Source organism: Mus musculus, chromosome 19 (genome assembly GCF_000001635.26).
Source record: "Mus musculus strain C57BL/6J chromosome 19, GRCm38.p6 C57BL/6J".
Classification (NCBI taxonomy): domain Eukaryota; kingdom Metazoa; phylum Chordata; class Mammalia; order Rodentia; family Muridae; genus Mus; species Mus musculus.
The window spans coordinates 3,985,887-4,003,276 of NC_000085.6; the positions used below are offsets into that span (position 1 = coordinate 3,985,887).

At 54.5% G+C, this 17,390-nt stretch overlaps 3 protein-coding genes across 7 annotated transcripts; all 3 read left to right on the forward strand.

Moving 5' to 3' along the window:
- The first annotated feature begins 683 nt into the window (after nt 1–683).
- Nucleotides 684–4,121, forward strand: Acy3 (aspartoacylase (aminoacylase) 3). Of its 4 annotated transcripts, none has more exons than NM_001302479.1 (8): nt 684–725; nt 937–1,065; nt 1,165–1,419; nt 1,845–2,037; nt 2,252–2,345; nt 2,512–2,619; nt 2,720–2,829; nt 3,767–4,121. In NM_001302479.1, exons 3-8 carry the CDS (start codon nt 1,184–1,186, stop codon nt 3,980–3,982), a joined length of 957 nt encoding a protein of 318 aa, NP_001289408.1. In that variant the 5' UTR covers nt 684–725; nt 937–1,065; nt 1,165–1,183; the 3' UTR covers nt 3,983–4,121. The 4 variants fall into 4 exon arrangements, with proteins under 4 accessions (NP_001289408.1, NP_001289409.1, NP_001289410.1 ...); NM_001302480.1 differs by having other exon boundaries at nt 942–1,065; NM_001302481.1 differs by lacking the exon at nt 937–1,065.
- Nucleotides 4,122–6,865: 2,744 nt separating this feature from the next.
- Nucleotides 6,866–13,626, forward strand: Tbx10 (T-box 10). 2 transcript variants are annotated; one of them, NM_001001320.1, is made up of 8 exons: nt 6,866–7,228; nt 10,643–10,910; nt 10,988–11,089; nt 11,389–11,560; nt 11,919–12,074; nt 12,296–12,363; nt 12,584–12,678; nt 13,073–13,626. In NM_001001320.1, the coding sequence occupies exons 1-8, from the start codon at nt 7,222–7,224 to the stop codon at nt 13,360–13,362; spliced, it is 1,158 nt and encodes a 385-aa protein (NP_001001320.1). In that variant the 5' UTR covers nt 6,866–7,221; the 3' UTR covers nt 13,363–13,626. The 2 variants fall into 2 exon arrangements, with proteins under 2 accessions (NP_001001320.1, NP_035663.1); NM_011533.2 differs by having other exon boundaries at nt 6,866–7,071.
- A 1,067-nt stretch (nt 13,627–14,693) lies between these two features.
- Nudt8 (nudix (nucleoside diphosphate linked moiety X)-type motif 8) lies at nt 14,694–16,216 on the forward strand. The gene is made up of 4 exons (NM_025529.3): nt 14,694–14,961; nt 15,310–15,442; nt 15,742–15,819; nt 15,910–16,216. Exons 1-4 carry the CDS (start codon nt 14,768–14,770, stop codon nt 16,135–16,137), a joined length of 633 nt encoding a protein of 210 aa, NP_079805.1. The 5' UTR covers nt 14,694–14,767; the 3' UTR covers nt 16,138–16,216.
- Nucleotides 16,217–17,390: the final 1,174 nt, after the last annotated feature.

Consider the following 17,390-nt stretch of genomic DNA (forward strand, 5'->3'; position numbering starts at 1 on the left):
TCCTTGAAGGCCATCACAAAGACCAGGCAAAACATTTTGCGGTTTTGTTTGAAGCATCAGTGAGCTGTAAGATTTGAACCTCATAGATCACAGCTTTAAATAGGTGGCTGTGGGCTGCAAAGACAGGCCGGTGCAGGGGAAGGTGGCAGGGAAGAGGACTCCTTTTCCGGTGGCCCCCAAAGTACAGGGCTGCTGTGGCCAAAATCAAGTCACTGCCCACTGTTGTCTGCCTTAAGTAGCCTCAAGGAAAGCACCTCTCTGCATGGATCGGAGTGGACACCAGGCAGGCCTTGTCTACCCTTAAAGGACCAAGCAGTGGACCACCAGTACTCATCAGTGCAAAGCCAAGTCCTTTCTGAGGACTGGGAGACATGGTTCCAAGTCAGGAATCTCTGGGCAAGCGCAGCTTCCAGCAGAAGTCCCCAGAGACCCTTGCAAGTAAAACTGTCCCTTTTCCGGGGGAAAGAGGAGAGGGCAAGGACAGGAACCTGCCCCAGAGACCTGGACCCATTAAGCTGATGGGAGTGGGGGCGGAGCTTAGGGGATAGGGGTGGGGCCCTGCGAACTTTGGCTGCTTGGCTCCCAGCCCAGCCTCCCGCCTCCAGTTCTCCGCCTACTTGGAACAAACACTTCCTGCCTGGGACCTGCGGGCCTATAAATACAGCCTCCTAGGGGGTGGACACATTAGGCCTGTGGCCTAGGGAAGCCCAGGCTCGTACCAGCAGGTAAGAGGCTCTGGCAGAGGCTCCCGACCAGTTCAGAGGAGGGTGCAGAGGTGGCCTGAAATCCAGACACTTGCTGCACAGCTTAGGGGGTGACAGTCTTCTCCCCCTGGAAAGCTAGGCATTGGCTTTACCATCTATAAAATAGTTCTGTGGTGACAGTCGTGTGGGTGGGAACAGTCGACCTTCTGAATGTCTGAGTCCCCCTTCTCAGCTTAGGTCCTCAGAGAGAAAAGTGGGGAGAGCGACACTCACCCTCAGAACATTCCAGAAGAGGGACTGAGGTTGCAAGGGGGAACAAAAATTTGGCTGCTGGTGTCTTGAACTTGGCTTCTGGGTACAGGTGGGTCACAGTTGGCATCCCCCTGCCTCAGACTCTTCTGTGGGGAGCTCACCCTACTGTTCAGGCTCTGGATACTTAGATTCCACATCTCTTGTGCAGTTCTTCCCCACACTGGGAGATGTCCTCCCTACCTGGGTCCCGGGAGCCCCTGCTCCGTGTGGCTGTGACTGGAGGCACCCACGGGAATGAGATGTGTGGTGTCTACCTGGCCCGGTACTGGCTACAGAACCCAGGGGAGCTGCAGAGACCCAGCTTCTCAGCCATGCCGGTTCTGGCCAACCCAGCAGCCACAGCTGCCTGTTGCCGTTACCTGGACCGTGATCTCAACCGCTCCTGCACCCTCACCTTCCTTGGGTGAGTACCCTCAGCCAGGCTGGCCGGTCCACAGCCAGGTACTAGCATCCCTACAGACTGGTCACAGTGGCTAGCAAGGCATCTCTGTCTTTTCTCAATGACCATATGGTTTAGCGAGATCCAGATCAATGTCACCTCTTCCAGGAAGTCTGCCCAGTAGGCCAGACTCTTACCAGCTGAAGTGAGACATACATGGGGAACAGGACCAACATGTCAGCTTCAGGTTACTGGAGGCACAGAAAAAGACTGGGGTGAAGGTGGGACTACATGGAGCATCCAGCCTGACCAAGAGAAGTCAGGGAAGGCTTCTTGTAGGAGGTGGCATCCAGCTAATCTCCCCCCTCCCCCACCAAAGGTGAGAAGTTAGCCAAGGAAAGGGAGACTGAGATGATGGGGACTGATGTCCCCCATTCCTTTCCCCACAGTTCCACCGCTACCCCTGATGACCCCTATGAAGTGAAAAGAGCCCGAGAGTTGAACCAGCTGCTGGGTCCCAAGGGCACAGGCCAGGCTTTTGACTTTACCCTAGACCTGCACAACACCACAGCAAACACTGGAGTCTGCCTCATCTCTGAATCCAACATCTCCTTCAACTTGCACCTGTGCCACTACCTACAGGTGGTCCCTAGGGGGCAGGAAGGAGGGCGGGGAGGGGGCAGAGGGACCAGTGCCACCTGAGGTACTCCAGGCTCGCCTTAACCTTCCAACCAAGGAAAAGAGGTGGGGCAGGGTGGACGACCCTGTGCCTCCTGCACACTGCTCTTCCCAGCGTCAGTGCCTCAGTTTCCCCTCAAGAAGGCCTGGGTCCTGACTGGTGCCTCTCACCCCACAGCGGCAGAACCCGGGGATGCCCTGCCGCCTCTTTCTGTATGAGCCAGCTGGGACGGAGACCTTCAGCGTGGAATCTATATCCAAGAATGGAATCTGTGAGCTGACGGGTGGGAAGGAGAGCAGGAGGAGTAGGCAGGGAGGGGGAGGAGTCAGGAGGGGCGGAGTTAGGAAGGGTAGAAAATAAGCAGAATTGGGGGGGGAACCTCCTACCATGGCTAGGCCTGGGCCGTTTGCCTGACATCTCCTTTTCTGGCCCCCCAGGTCTGGAGATGGGCCCACAGCCTCAGGGCGTGCTGCGGGCCGACCTGTTCTCCCGGATGCGAGCTCTGGTGGCATCCATTCTGGACTTCATCGAGCTCTTCAACCAAGGTGAGACCCCCCAGTAGCTTTTCAGGAAAACTGAGGTCTGAGGAAAGGGTTGGCTTCTGGAAACCAGAGGGACAAGTGGTCACACACAGCCTCTACACAGGCATGGACTTACCCGCCTTTGAGATGGATATCTACAGGAACTTGGGCAGTGTGGACTTCCCACGCACTGCAGATGGTGACCTGGCTGGCACTGTGCACCCTCAACTGCAGGTTGGTGTTGTGGGAGCCGGGGTGGGGGTACCCAGAACATCCGACTGAACCCCTAGTAGAATCCTGAGCTGGACCAGAAGTTGGTGCAGTCCACACCTGCACCTAGAGCCCCGCCCCAGCCTGGCATTTGGAGCAGCTGAAATCTTCACAGTGGAGTAGGGAGGCTGGTGGATGCTGCCCTCCTTTAACAGGAGAAGCCAAGGGGAGGAGACAGGACGCAAGTCACCTGCTTAGAAGTACAAGTATTCTTTTTCCATGGAAATGTGAAAAGCTCCATGCCTGGGAGCTGACTGTCCACAAGGGGCGCTGTTAAACAGGCTCTTGTGCAGTCCTGTAGCCTTTTTCTACAGCAGTCTTAGTAGTTTTAATCTCATTTATGACATCTGGGAGAGCATCCTAAGCCAGACCTGCCCATATGCTTTGCAAATGATGTGTAACAACAGCTATTTTAGAGATTTTACTTTAAAAAATATAAACATGTTCAGTATTTTGTCCAAGAAGAGAGAGTGTATACAGGAGTGATTCTGATAAGATTATTTCTTTTCTTTTCTTTTTTTTTTAAGATTATTTATGTGAGTACATTGTTACTGTCTTCAGACACACCAGAAGAGGACATTGGATCTCATTACAGATGGTTGTGAGCCACCATGTGGTTGCTGGGAATTGAACTCAGTACCTAAGGAATAGCAGTCAGTGTTCTTAACCGCTAAGCCATCTCTCCAGCCCGAGAGTATTTCTTGATGATGTCATAGCCATTTTAATTTGCATAGAACACACCATGATGTTTTTGAAACAACAAAATCATCCTGGTGACACATTCCCCAGAACTAATCTTGTCTCTAAGCAGTGCTCCTTGGCAAGGGTAGAGTTACTCCCTCCTGGGGATGGGGGTGGGGGAGAGGTCATGACCTCTCCTTGGCCTTGCCTCTTCTCCCAGGACCATGACTTTGAGCCACTGAGGCCTGGTGAACCCATCTTCAAGCTTTTCAGCGGAGAAGACGTACTGTATGAGGGGGACTCCATTGTGTACCCTGTGTTCATTAATGAGGCTGCCTATTATGAGAAGCACGTGGCATTCCTGAAGTCTGAGAAGATCAGGGTCACAGTGCCTGCCCTGCTGAGGTTGACCCCCCGCTCCACCCAGACTCCCTAACCCAAATCATACCTGGCCTGATCTCAGTTTTCCTATCTGAACAATGGGTCCCAAGCCCAGGGTCCCCTATCTCACTCTGGACACCATATCCCTTTCCAGACAACTGATCTCATTATATAAAATAGACTGTGCCCCAAAATTGACAGTTCTTGTTCTTTGCCCAGCTTGGGCTTTGACTAGGGAGGTGGATGGGGGAGGGGAGGGATGCCCACAGGACCACACATGGACCTTTTTTTGTTTTTTGTTTGTTTGTTTGTTTGTTTTTTGGTTTTTTTTCGAGACAGGGTTTCTCTGTGTAGCCCTGGCTGTCCTGGAACTCACTTTGAAGACCAGGCTGGCCTCGAACTCAGAAATACACCTGCCTCTGCCTCCCGAGTGCTGGGATTAAAGGCGTGCGCCACCAAACCCAACACGCATGGACCTTTACATGTGGGCATACTGAAGGAGAAACTGGAGAAAGGGCTAGCTAATGTAACCTTAGATCTGGGGCCAGTGATAGCCATCTCTGTGCCTGTATGTGGCCGGACATCCTGGGGATAAAGAGAGATCCTTCATGTGGAGGAAGATCTGGAGATGAACTTCCAGGAGCCTGGGGGGGGGGAGGTCCCCAGCCTCCTACTGGCATGTGCCCATGTAAATGTAAACAGCTGTGCTTGCCCAGGTTTGTGCCTACCTGGGTATGTGTGTGGTCCTAAGAGTCCTGGGCCTGCAGTGTCCGTTTGAAGCAATCTGCATAGCGAGTCACATGGCCCAGATGTGAATTTCCAGGGGCTCAGGGGAGTCGGATGCAGACGGAGTACACCCAGGACAACTGTCCAGCTGCAAGCGCACTGGGCCGAGATGGCCTGGGTTGGGGCAGATGGAAGCCCAAGAGAGAAGCCAAGTTCCCATCACCACCACCACCACCTTCTCTCCCCACCCTCACCCCTGGCATGAGGGGACCAGTGAAAGATGCCAGTGGTGTCTCTTAGTCTTCAACCAGGTGCCCTGCTGGGCAGGCACAGCTTTGCAAACTACTCGGGAAAGGTCAGGATCCAGGGCCCAGAGCTCTGCCCTCCCACAGTCTCTGGGCCTCTGCAGTCTGCCTGGCTCATTCATCTCCCTGCGGCCACGGCTGCCACACCACCTCCTGGTATTGAGCTGTGAGATGAGAAGGTGTGAAGGATATGGGTGCGCCAGGGAGCAGCTGGCAGGCAAGATGGATGAGAGGGCAGTGGGGCCAGCAGGAGCCTGGGGCAGGAGGGAGGGCTGCAGAGTGGCCTGCCTTGCACAGTATGCATGCGTTCACGTACTGGGTTGTGGGTCCTGTCTGTGAGACTAGAAATATACAGAAGCCCCACACACTGACCTCTCCTGGATAAGCCTGAGTTCATGAGTGCACATGTAGACATGTGATCTAGCATGTTTATGTTCATGTGTGTGTTTCCCAGTACGCGTATCAAAGGAAGGCATGCGCACACACAGACACACAGACACACACACACACACACACACACACACACACACACACACACTCTTCAATGCCCAGCAGAATCCAGGCTGGCCCACTTCTGAGAATCTGGGCTGAGAAGGAGCTGCTAAGACTGGGACAGGATCCCCAAACCTCTCCCTTTTCTCTCCTACTTGGCACCCAGCACACTGAATTCTGGGGCAGGAGGTCTGGGCACCCAGCACACTGAGTTCTGGGGCAGGAGGTCTGGGCACCCAGCACACTGAATTCTGGGGCAGGAGGTCTGGGCACCCAGCACACTGAATTCTGGGGCAGGAGGTCTGGGCACACTTCGCTGGATTCACCGGAGAACCCAGGAGACGCTGGCACCCTTTGACTTGCAGACAGCACCCCTTTCTTACCTGGTTGAAAGCACCAAAGCCAATGTTAGTGTCCATGGAGTATGGATCTGTGCAGGGTGGGGTCTTCTGAACTGCCCCCTCAGCACCCCCAGTGTGTGTCTGTCTGTCTGTCTGTCCAGCTTCAGGCTGGAGTCTGGGGCTGAGGGGCACTGAATGGATGGCAGACAGAGACAGGTCTATCTAGCCTGTGCCCCAAATGTTACACTGAGAGAAAAGCACCCCTCCAGTCATGGCTTAGGTCCTGCCCCTGTTTGCCCCTGGCAAAGACCATGGCCTCTTTGAACACAACCTTCTAGCACCAGACTCTGCGGAGGTCTGGATTCTCCCTCCCAGGGTGGGCTGAGGTAGCCTGGCCAGGTGGGCTGTTAAGTACAAGCCACTAGACAAGGGATGCTCTCAATAAAGGAAGCATGGGCTTAGAGGAAGCCCAACCTCTGGGCAGTGACTAGGTTTCCCTCAGAACTGATGGGGAAGCTTGGAGGAGGTGACTGGCAAGGCTGGAGAGGGACCAGTGTGCACAGCGGATGCTTAGGCTGCCTCAGTCTACCTAATGGAGATGACAAGTGACCATGTGAGGGATGACCCACGCTATGCTGCTTGTCAGCTAAGGCTGGATCATCACAGGCAGAGAGATTGTCCACTGAAGTCGGGGATACTAAAGCACTGGACTGGCAGGAGAATCTGAGTATCTTACCACCCAATCTGAAGCTCTCCCTGCCTCTCTCATGGTTCCCGCCTCTCCATTGCAGGGACAGGCTGTAGACTTATGGGGACAATATCAGTAGGCAGGGGTCTTAGACTAGGAGAGAGGGCACCACCTCTGCACTTAGCCCACATCTGCTGCTTCCCCTGCTGCCTCCCCTTCCGCCCTTCCATCTAGGCAGAGCCTGGCCCCTGTGGACACCAGGCTGTCCTCAAGATGGCACCCCGCCCCCACATGCACTGGGGCCCATTGATCAGGAATAGCTGGGGGCCTCTTAGCTGGAGAAGGGAGAGAGATCCAGGAGAGGAGAGGGGGAGTTTTGCAACGTCACAACCGTCCCACCTGCCCCCTTCCACATGAGCCTGCCTCCAGAGCCAAACCCAGCCAGTGGCCCAGCTCCAGACACTACAATCAGAGGCAGTTTGGAGACACCCACCAGAACAGCCCCAAGCTGGGCTTTATGAACATCCAACCAAGTGTCCTGCTCAGGAGGAAAAGCCTCAGCCAGGAAGTCGGACAGAGGACAATCAAGGAGGGAAGTACTGAGAACTGGGGACGGGTGCATGCTTGAGAGTGAGGTCTGCTGCTGAGCACAGGAGCCGACCCAGTGTCACTCACTGGCGTCCCCTCCCTGGGTAAGGCTGTAGCCTAGCCTGAGCTGAGATCCGGCTGTCCAGCTGTCCGCATGGCAGGTAAGTATGGGTTCAGGCTCACAGGGCACTCACTCCTTGTGGGTCAGGGCTGCAGAAGACATGGCACAAGCCTTGTCTGCACATGCTCTGAATAAGCAGTCCAGTGGCACTGCCTGCCTGGTGTCATGCTAGATATAAGACACCTCCAGACACCGGTCTCTTTATTATTTGCAATAATTAATAATTATTTATAATTATTGCATGTGTGTACTCCTGCACATATATGCATGTGGGTGTGCATGGTGGGGGCGGGATAGCCACAGAATGTTCGTGGGGGTCAGAGGACCTCTGTGGAGCTGGTATTCTCCTTCCATCTTGTTGGCTATGGAAATGCGAGTCATGTTGCCTGGCTTCCCCCACATCCATGTAGCCTGCGGAGAGGCCCCGCCAGCCCCCACCTGTCCAGCAGTGCCCTTTGCTCCTGCTTATCAGGGGCACTGTTGGGAATGGAGACCTTGTCTCCTCACTCCTGGCCACAACAAATTCTACGGTTCCTTCCATACTCAGCCCCTTACTGGAATGTTCTCCACCAATTTTTGGGTTTTTTGTATTCTGAACAGGGGTCTCATGTAGCTGAGGCTTACTGAACTCACTATGTCGCTAAGGGTGACTTCAGTTTCCAAGCATTGGGAGTACAGATATGTACCACATCTGGACCAAAATAACCGTCTTTAAAATCCAGTGCTGGGCATTGAAAACAAACCCCCATGCGTGCTAGGCAAGTGCTCTGGGGCTGAGCTGTATCCCCAGCAGCACCTCTAAACCGTAGTGAATGTATGTGATATAAAGTTCACCACGCTGACTATGTTTAAGAGTGTAGCTCTTGGCATTAGGACATCCATGGCTGTGTGCCCCTCACCACAATCTGCTTACTTTTTTTTCTTTTTTCATCTTATAAAGCTGAAACTCTCATCCTCACTGAAGGTTTTCTCCTCCTCCTGCCCTGGCAACCACCACTTTCTGTGTTTCTGTGATTTTTTGTTTGTTTGTTTGTTTGTTTGTTTTTGTTTTTTCGAGACAAGGTTTCTCTGTATAGCCCTGGCTGTCCTGGAACTCACTTTGTAGACCATGCTGGCCTCGAACTCAGAAATCCGCCTGCCTCTGCCTCCCAAGTGCTGGGATTAAAGGCGTGCGCCACCATGCCCGGCTCTGTGATTTTTTTTAACCTCTGTGAATAGAATTATACAGACCTACCTTGTGCTTCTGTCCCATCACACATAGCAGAATGCTCTGGTCTCACGGTCTCTCCCCACTGCATCAGAAAGCCCTTTATTTTGAAGGGTGAATAGTATTCTATTGTGGGCTACATTTTTTATCTACTCATCTGTCAGTGGACACGCGATTGCTTCTGCCTTTTGGCTACTGAAGCAGCCCCGTCCTGAGGTGGATCCGTGCTTGGGCTCCTACTTTGGTGATTCTGTGTTTAGTTTTTTAAGAAGCCTCTGATCTGCAAAGGCTGCACTGTTTTAAATTCCCACCAACCCTAGGATTCTAACTTCTCCATAATTCTACTCACATTTGCTAAATTCTAGATTCTTTTCTTGTCCTAACAGTCACCTTGACAGCTGGCAGTGTCTTCCTGAAGCTGGTACCTTACTGCACCTTTGTTCTGTTTGTAGCTTTTGAATCAGAGTCTTACCCATTCTATTTCCTTGTTACATTTCCCTTCCTTCCTCTTTAATATGTATTTGAGACAGGGACAGGGAGACAGAGTCTCGTATAGCCCAGACCAGCCTCAACTCACTACGTATAGGAGAAGAGCCTTAACTTCTGATCCTCCTGCCTCCATCTCTAAAGTGCCGCCATTACAGGCATGTACCACCATGTTGTGTATATTTTTACCGTCTTGATGGGAACTGAGGCCAGCATTTTGTGCTCTGAAGGCAAGCCACCTACCAACTGAGTTGTGTCCTGATGGAGGGGAGAGGGAAATCATTACTTTGTTAATATTTATTTATTTTGTGTGTGCTGGTTAGTATGAAGTGGACAATTAACCAGCACACACAAAATAAATCCGAGGGACTGCTTCCATCGGATTAGCCTGTGAGATGCCTACGGGGCACTTGGTTAGTGATTAATGTGGAGGATGCAGCCCACTGGTGTCAGTGCCACCCCTGGGCAGGTGGTCCTAGGTCGGATAACAAAGCAAACAGAACAAGCCACGAGGAGAGCCAGTAGGCTTCTCCCATGGCCTCTGCATCCTCTCCTGCCTCTGAGCTCCGGCTTGAGCTCCTGCTGGACAGATGGACTTCCCTCAATGAAAGACTGAGGCCTGTAAGCCAAATTAACCCTTTCTTCCCCAGCGTACTTTCAGTCATGTTTATCAGAGCAATAGAAAGTAAATTAGTCCAGTGTGTGCACACAGAAGTCAGGATAAACAAAGTTGGTTCTCTCCTTCCACCACATTGGTCCTAGGAATGGAATCAGGTCTTTGGGCTTGGCAGCAAGCTTCGTTACCCACTGAGCCATCTCACAGCCCAAGTATCATTGTTTAAATAAGAAACTGGAGTGTTTGGAATCTTTCGGCCAAGGTTTGTGTTGCAAATTATGGCTGAGACTGTCCAGAATGGGGTGTGTGTGTGTGTGTACACAGCCTTGAGTGTCCTAATGCCATGAGCTGTATGCTTAGACATGCTTAACATGGTAAATTTTACATCATGCGCACTCTAGCCACTCTAGTTTAAAGGCTTTGCTGGGGATGTAGCTCAGGTTTCAGGGTCTAGGGAACAGAATCTGTATGATCTGAGAGCTCCCTTCAGCCTCCTTCCCATCAAACAGCACTGGGCCACTGGGGCTCCACGGAGTTTCATGAGCTCCTGTAGCACGAAACATGCCTCCTGTGAAGAGCCTCCTGTGTGCCACCCTGCTCTCACCAAGGCGTTGTCTGCCCTCTGAGATGGGAAACTAGGGATCCAAGAGCTGAAACAATTTTCCCAAGGCCATGTAGCTGCCTGTCTCTACCCTCCAGGACCCTCCTGGGGAAAGACTTTAAATTGGGCGCAGTGGCTGTAATCCTAACACCTGAGAGCTTACGGGAGGAGGATTCCCTCTAGCTTGTGGCCAGCCTTGGATATCAAATATCACCAAGCTTCAACACTCCTAGCCAAATAGTCGTGGTGACACATGCCTGTTACCCTAGGCTCTGGGAAGTGGACGCAAGAGGATCTGAAGTCCAGGGATAGCTTTGGTTACACGAGTCTGAGGTCAGCCTGGGCTACATGAGGCCATGCTGCAGGGAAAATCCAAAGAAAAGGTCATAGTAACTGACTGTGGAGTGATGTTGGCTGACAACACTGGGGACAGAAGCCTGGCAGCCAGGGGCCTTCGAGAGGAAGAGGAACATGGACACAGCCTGAAACACGAGGCTGAACAGACAGTGAGTCAGGCTGACAAGTCTCCATCCTCTCTCCACAGTCTTCCTGTCTGCTGGCCTTGGGGTACTTGCTCCTCCAGAGACCTGTCCCCATCCCGAGACCAGCACCAGCTGGGAGTCCCGGCTGGGGACACGATTCCCCTCAGGTTCCTGCACCATGTCTACAGAAGCCCAAGCCATGGCAGAGCCCACTGGGCAGGGCCCCAAGAACCCACGTGTGTCCAGTGTGATGGTGCAGCTGGAGATGAAGCCACTGTGGGAAGAGTTCAACCAGCTGGGCACAGAGATGATTGTCACCAAAGCGGGCAGGTGTGGGCATGGAGAGTGGGGGCTGGGCAGGGGCTAGGGGGAGGGGCAGAGCCAGGCTGAGCACGTCCTTCTCGCAGGAGGATGTTCCCAACGTTCCAGGTGAAGATCCTGGGCATGGACACGCTGGCTGACTACGCTTTGCTCATGGACTTTATCCCGTTGGATGACAAGAGATACAGGTCAGCCACGGCAAGGGAACAAGAGTGCTGAGAACAGGAACCTGCCCCTAAGGGCAGACAGGGTGAGGTGGAGACCTTCTGAGTCCATGCCAGGGGAGCCCAGCCTAGAGTGACAGGGCTTAGGCAGAAGAAAGAGGGAATGGGCTAGCCTGAGGCATATGCAATTAAAAAACAAATGATGCCCACCAGGTGGACTGAGCATGACAGGCTGAGAATCAGCGTTTCCACAATCACCTTGGTTAAACATGGCACTGAGTAGGGCAAGGACAGCCCCTGACCTCTCCCTCTGCTCCCCCCAGGTACGCATTCCACAGTTCTGCCTGGCTGGTGGCAGGCAAGGCAGACCCTGCCACGCCTGGCAGGGTGCACTTCCACCCTGACTCGCCAGCCAAGGGTGCCCAGTGGATGCGGCAGATTGTGTCCTTTGACAAACTCAAGCTGACCAACAACCTGATGGACGACAATGGCCACGTGAGGCACAAGCCACTAAGCTGTCACGGGGAGGGGCTGAGCTGGCTGTAACCGGGTGGGACTGGGATTGTGATAAAGCCTGGAGCTAGAACTGGCAGGGCTGGTGGGATATCTTCATGGCTGTCTAAAGGAAGAGAGGGAGGAAGAGGAGGTGAGAGGGGAAGCAGTTTGAAGCTTAGGGGATAGCCTGAGCAGAGACCCTGAGGCCAGAAAACATGGAGTGAGTTGAGGAGACTCCCAGTGGGACTGGAAGGGCCAGCGGTGGGTAGGTTGTCCCACAGGGCCATGTGCTTGAGGTGGGCCGAGGGAGGGTGGCTGCACCAGCTCCACCCTGCACTCGGCTCCCACCTTCCTGCAGATCATCCTCAACTCCATGCATCGTTATCAGCCCCGTTTCCACGTGGTCTTCGTGGACCCACGCAAGGACAGTGCCCGCTATGCCCAGGAAAACTTCAAGTCCTTTGTCTTCACGGAGACCCAGTTTACAGCTGTGACAGCCTATCAGAACCACAGGGTGGGTTGTCCCACAGATCCGGAGGACCAGCTCAGCTCTGAGGGGCAGAGACTGAGGCTGGAGGGGGCCTCTGTCCCCTGGACATCTGCCTTCCTGCTGGCACTGGAGACCCTGGGCCAAGGGGGTCTGGGTCCTGCTGAGCAGAAGTTCCCAGGGCTAAGTGTGGGCTTCCAGGGCTCAATGGCTGGAGCCCAGTCTACAACTAAACTTTCTTTCTGTAGATCACGCAGCTGAAAATTGCTAGCAACCCCTTTGCCAAAGGTTTCAGAGAGGCTGACCCAGACTCATGGTATCGTCTCACTCCTGCCTTCTTGCTCTACGCCCAGCTGTGCCCTTCCCCCCACCCCTCCATCCCAAACAGCTGCTAAGGCCTTCACTCCTGACCTGCTTCATGGTCATGTCCTCTCGTTTGCCCTGGGATCCCCTATCTGACTCTGACCATAGCATCTGGAGTGGGGGTGGGGGTGCTCCCTTGCCCCTGCCCCCATTCCTGCTTGCCCTATCTTCAGGCCTGTGACCCCCCGGCCACTGCTCAGCATCCCTGCCCGGAGTCGTAGCAGCCTCAGTCCCTGCCTCCTTAAGGGCTCTGCAGAACGAGAGAAAGGTGAGGACCCAGCCCAAACACAATGGCAGGCACATAGGCCTCCAGGAAGGAGCTTCACCACGATGGGCGACGTCCTCATCCCCACCCCTACCTGGGCAGGAAGGCACAGGGAAAAGCAGGGCAGGGACAGGGTTCAGAGCAAAGGAGGGGTGCCTGCTGGGCTTCCTGGAGGCGGTGGATCCTGAGGGGGGCATTGGAGACTGAAGGCTCAGCTTGGGGCTGGGAGACAGTTGAATAGAGAAGGTAAGGAAGAAGGTTCAGGCAGAGAACAAAGATGAATACTACATAGGTCAAGATGTGTGGCCAGGGACAAGACAGACAACGTAGGCCTCAGTATTAGGACTGGGGGTGTGAGGGGAAATCTGTGGTCCACTCAGACCATTTTCTCCCTCAGATACCAGTAAAGCTTCCGCTTCCAGCTCCAGGACCCCTACTCAGCCACACAATCAGCTGCTGCCTGCCCCTGATGTCCTGCTAGCCCCTGCCACCTACAGACCCCTCCCTTACCAGAACCTGTACCCTGGATCCCCAAGCCGTGCTGGGCCCCCAAGAGCTCGGCTGGCACCTTACCCTCTCCCCAACATCAGCACGGCTGGAGATCAGGAGGACCCAACCCTCGCAGCTGGGCTGGGACTCCTGCCCACCTCTGCCTTGTGCTTGGTGTCTAATCAAGCCTCGCAGTGATGGCTGAGTGCTGTGGAAGCCCGTTTCCCCTGTGCCCCACCTCTCCTTCCCTCCTCTGTAAGACATCTCCTAAGGCGAGCAGCACAACTGGAAGCTCTACAGCAGTGGGTTCCTGCCTCAAAGTCAGTCTGGGGCCTGCCAGCCTTGGAATCAGGCCTACTTCCTACTCAAAAGCCCTGAATCATGCCCTGCTGCCTCGAGGATGCCTCCTCTAAATCCTGCTTCGAATGTCCTTCCCCCACATTAAACTGCTTGGCAACAGCAGTCACAGTACTTCTGTCCACAGGAACTCCCAGACCAGACAATCCCATCACCTTTATAAGTCTCCAAAAGCTGTACCCAGAGCACAGGGTGATGATAACTGGCTACACCAGCAAGGCTGCGGTTAACCTGGTGTGTCCCCTATTTTGTGCACCCATATAAGGATGGAAGCAGCTCAGAGAGGTTTCGGCTCACAGTCACACAGCAAAGTACAGCTGACACTCATCATTCTATTTAAATGCGATGCTCTAAGGCTGGTTCTGAGAGCCGGGGGTCATCGAAGTGTGCCTAATATGATAGATAGGGATCACACAGGCCAAGGTAGGGATGGGTGTATACTTGGAGAACTAGAGGTAAAAGGCCAGGTTGAAGTCCTCTCGGTAGTCTGGTGGAATAAGGCTGAGGGAGGCGCGTACTCTTCGTTCTCTTGGAGTGGGCGCCCAGAGGCACCTGATGACTCCGACTGTGCTCCGACCCAGAGCTCTTCCTGTGAGACGTTCTGGAAAGCACGGACACCCAGGAGACGAGAGAAAAGGGGCCCAGAAGATCTTCAGCAGCCAGACATCCCAACTCCCGAACCCGAAGTCAGGACCCATTCAATTCAGGTTACTCAAGCGTTCCGGAGACACAGAGTCCAAACCAACTGTGCCACAGATAGGGAAGTCCCTGGAAAGAAACTCAAGCGAAGCTGGCCGGCTTTTCCGGACACGCCTTCCATCAGCTCTAAGCCAGGTCTTTCCTTTAGGTGGCGCTCTGGTCCCTGTACACAAAACCGCTTCTGCCCTCATCTAGCAAACTCCGCCCCAGATGCCCTCTGTCGCCCAATAGCAGCAAAACCCGCCTTAAGCCACACCCCCGAGGTCTCCGAGGATCTGCATCAGCAGGCCTCGTCTGGAACGCCTCCGAGGTTTCAGCAGCCACTGCCTTGTCCATCTCGGAGGCTCTACCTGGGCAGGCTCCGTACCGCCGGCGTCCGAGGCTTTGCAAGGGCAGTCCCAGGCCTGTCCGCCTCTCATACCGGGCTCCGGGAAGCCACGCCTCCTTCCGGCTCCCACTTAGGTCCCCGCCCCGCGCTGGAGCTTGCGCGCTGCGGCGTTCCCTCCCTAGCGGGCTGATCCCCCACTGTGTCCCGGACGTCTGGGACATGCTGCCTGATGGCCTGTCCGCGGAGGACGAGCAGCGCTGCCGGCAGCTGCTAGCACGGACCACTGCCCGGTTACGCTCGCGGCCCGCAGCGGCCGCAGTGCTTGTGCCGCTGTGCCTCGTGCGCGGGGTCCCCGCGTTGCTCTACACGCTGCGTTCTAGTCGCCTGGTTGGGAGACACAAAGGGGAAGTCAGGTACGCCGGCCTTGCCGGCGCACTACCTGTGGCCCGCATACCCCTCTGAATTTTTCCCTTCATAAACAGGACTCTGCCCCTTACCGTAGACTGGAGAGAGGAGATCCGGGGCTCCCCTTCTTTGGCTTCGCCCTCAGCAGAAGTTGAGAACACCCGGGGACGATATCTGCACCACTGGGACACCATAGGCAGACATGGGGTGTCTGAGCCCTAGCATAGTCTTAGCCAGCTGCCAGACCCTCATGTCGTAATCTATATCACAGTGCCTGTCCCCCTTACTCTAATGGCACAGAGAGCTAAACTGCCTCCTGACGACCTGTGGTCCCAAGATTCCCTCTGCCCATTTAGTTTCCCAGGCGGTAAGTGTGATCCCGACGACCAAGATGTAATACATACGGCCCTTCGGGAGACTCAGGAGGAGCTGGGCCTAGAGGTGCCCAAGGAGCACGTGTGGGGTGTCCTGCAGCCAGTGTATGACCGGGTGAGCCACCCTCATCCTATCACAATCAGTAACCCTAGTGGCCGGGGAAGCCAGCCCCGCTCAGTCCAGGACAGGGTCCAGGAAGGCTTGCAGGGTAGGCTGCATCCCTCTAGGCTTGAGTGGCAAGTGGGAGGTTTCCTGGCGGTATACAGGTAAGGGGAACCTGTGAGGCAGCATGGCAAGAAACCAAGGACCGGAACTGGAGGGCTTCACCATGATTACCCAAGACACCCGGATGGCAGGGTAGGGTCTGCTTCCTAAGTTTGCTCCTTCTGACTCTTCACCCTTCTCCTACCCAGGAAAAGGCAACCATAGTCCCAGTACTTGCCAACGTGGGCCCACTGGATCTGCAGAGCCTTAGGCCCAACCTTGAGGAGGTGAATGGTGACTACTGGGGAGTTGGGCTGTCCTAACAGGGGACTCACAGGCAGTCCTCTGTCCACCCTCTTTCTGTTTCTTGCCTACAGGTGGATGAAGTATTTGAGATGTCTCTGGCCCACTTGCTGCAGACACAGAACCAGGGGTATACCCACTTCTGCCAGGGTGGCCACTTCAGCTACACACTGCCTGTCTTCTTGCATGGACCACACCGTGTCTGGGGCCTCACAGCTGTCATCACTGAGCTCACCCTGAAGCTGCTGGCCCCTGGCTTCTACCAGCCCTCCCTAGCTGTTCCTGAGCTGCCTAGGGGTTGAGGCCTGCCTGGCCTTTAAGTGCCTCTGCCATCATTTGGCCAGGCTAGTCCAGAACCGATTAAAAGAGTGTTTGACAGCTCTCCTCTGGCATCTTCCGTGTGGAAAGCGAGCCATGGGGCGTGGTAGCAACCCTTGTGATTCCAGCCCTGGGGAAACAGATGGGTCTCTTGGGACTGCTGGCCAGCCAGTGTGGGCTACTTGGTGGGACACAGGCCAGTGAAAGATTCTGTGTCAAAACAAACAGGCAAAAAACATGGTAGAGGCTGGTGAGATGGCTTGGTGAGTGAAGGCACCTGTCACAAAGATTGATCTTTTAAGACCCACGTGGTGGAAGGAGAGAGCCAACTCCTGCAAGTTGTCCTCTGACCATGACAGGCATGTTCACAGATGTACATACATACAGGGTTTAAGAAGGGAAAGAAGCAGACGGGCAGTGGCGGCCCATGCCTTTAATCCCTGCACTTGGGAGGCAGAGGCAGGCGGATTTCTGAGTTTGAGGCCAGCCTGGTCTACAGAGTGAGTTCCAGGACAGCCAGGGCTACACAGAGAAACCCTGTCTCGAAAAACCAAAAAAGGAAAAAAAAAAGGGGGGGGGGGAAGAAGCCAAGCATGTGACACACCCCTGTAGTTCCCGCACTCCAGCGGTAGAGACAGGAGGATGGAGAATCCAAAGTCCACTCTTAGTTGGATTACATAGTGAGACTTGTGGAGCAGAAGGGGAAGGGATGCTAGGCTGCTCCTGCCAGTGAGCTCCCCTGCTCAGAACACCTCAAATAATGTACCCAGTGGCCAGGGTGAAGCCGAGTCAAGTAGAAGACACTGCCTGGGAAGTGGAAGAAGAGAGCCATACGGAGGTGGAGCGAGAGGCCAGTCCCACCATACAGAGAGCCTCAAGGGGACAGACTTGGGAGAGAGAGCCAGCCAGGGGACAGGGTGGGAGTGTGGTGTGACTGCCAGCTGGTTTCCTTGAGGAATGCAGGGCTCTCCCAGATGCTGTACCCATTTCTACAGGAGGACCCCACCCCTTCATACCTCCACAGTCCCCTGTCCCTTTCTCTTCCCTCTCCATCCCCCCACATTTCTGCCCTTCTCACCTATTTCCTCTCCTTGCCTACCCCCCCCAACACACCCCTTTTGTCACCTCTAGCCCTGCAGCCTCCTTACCCAGCAGCAGGCACATGATGGTGGTAAAAATAGCTCCTTTCAACAGAGTGTGAATGGAATGGAGGGGGCAGAGGCAGGAGACAAGGCTG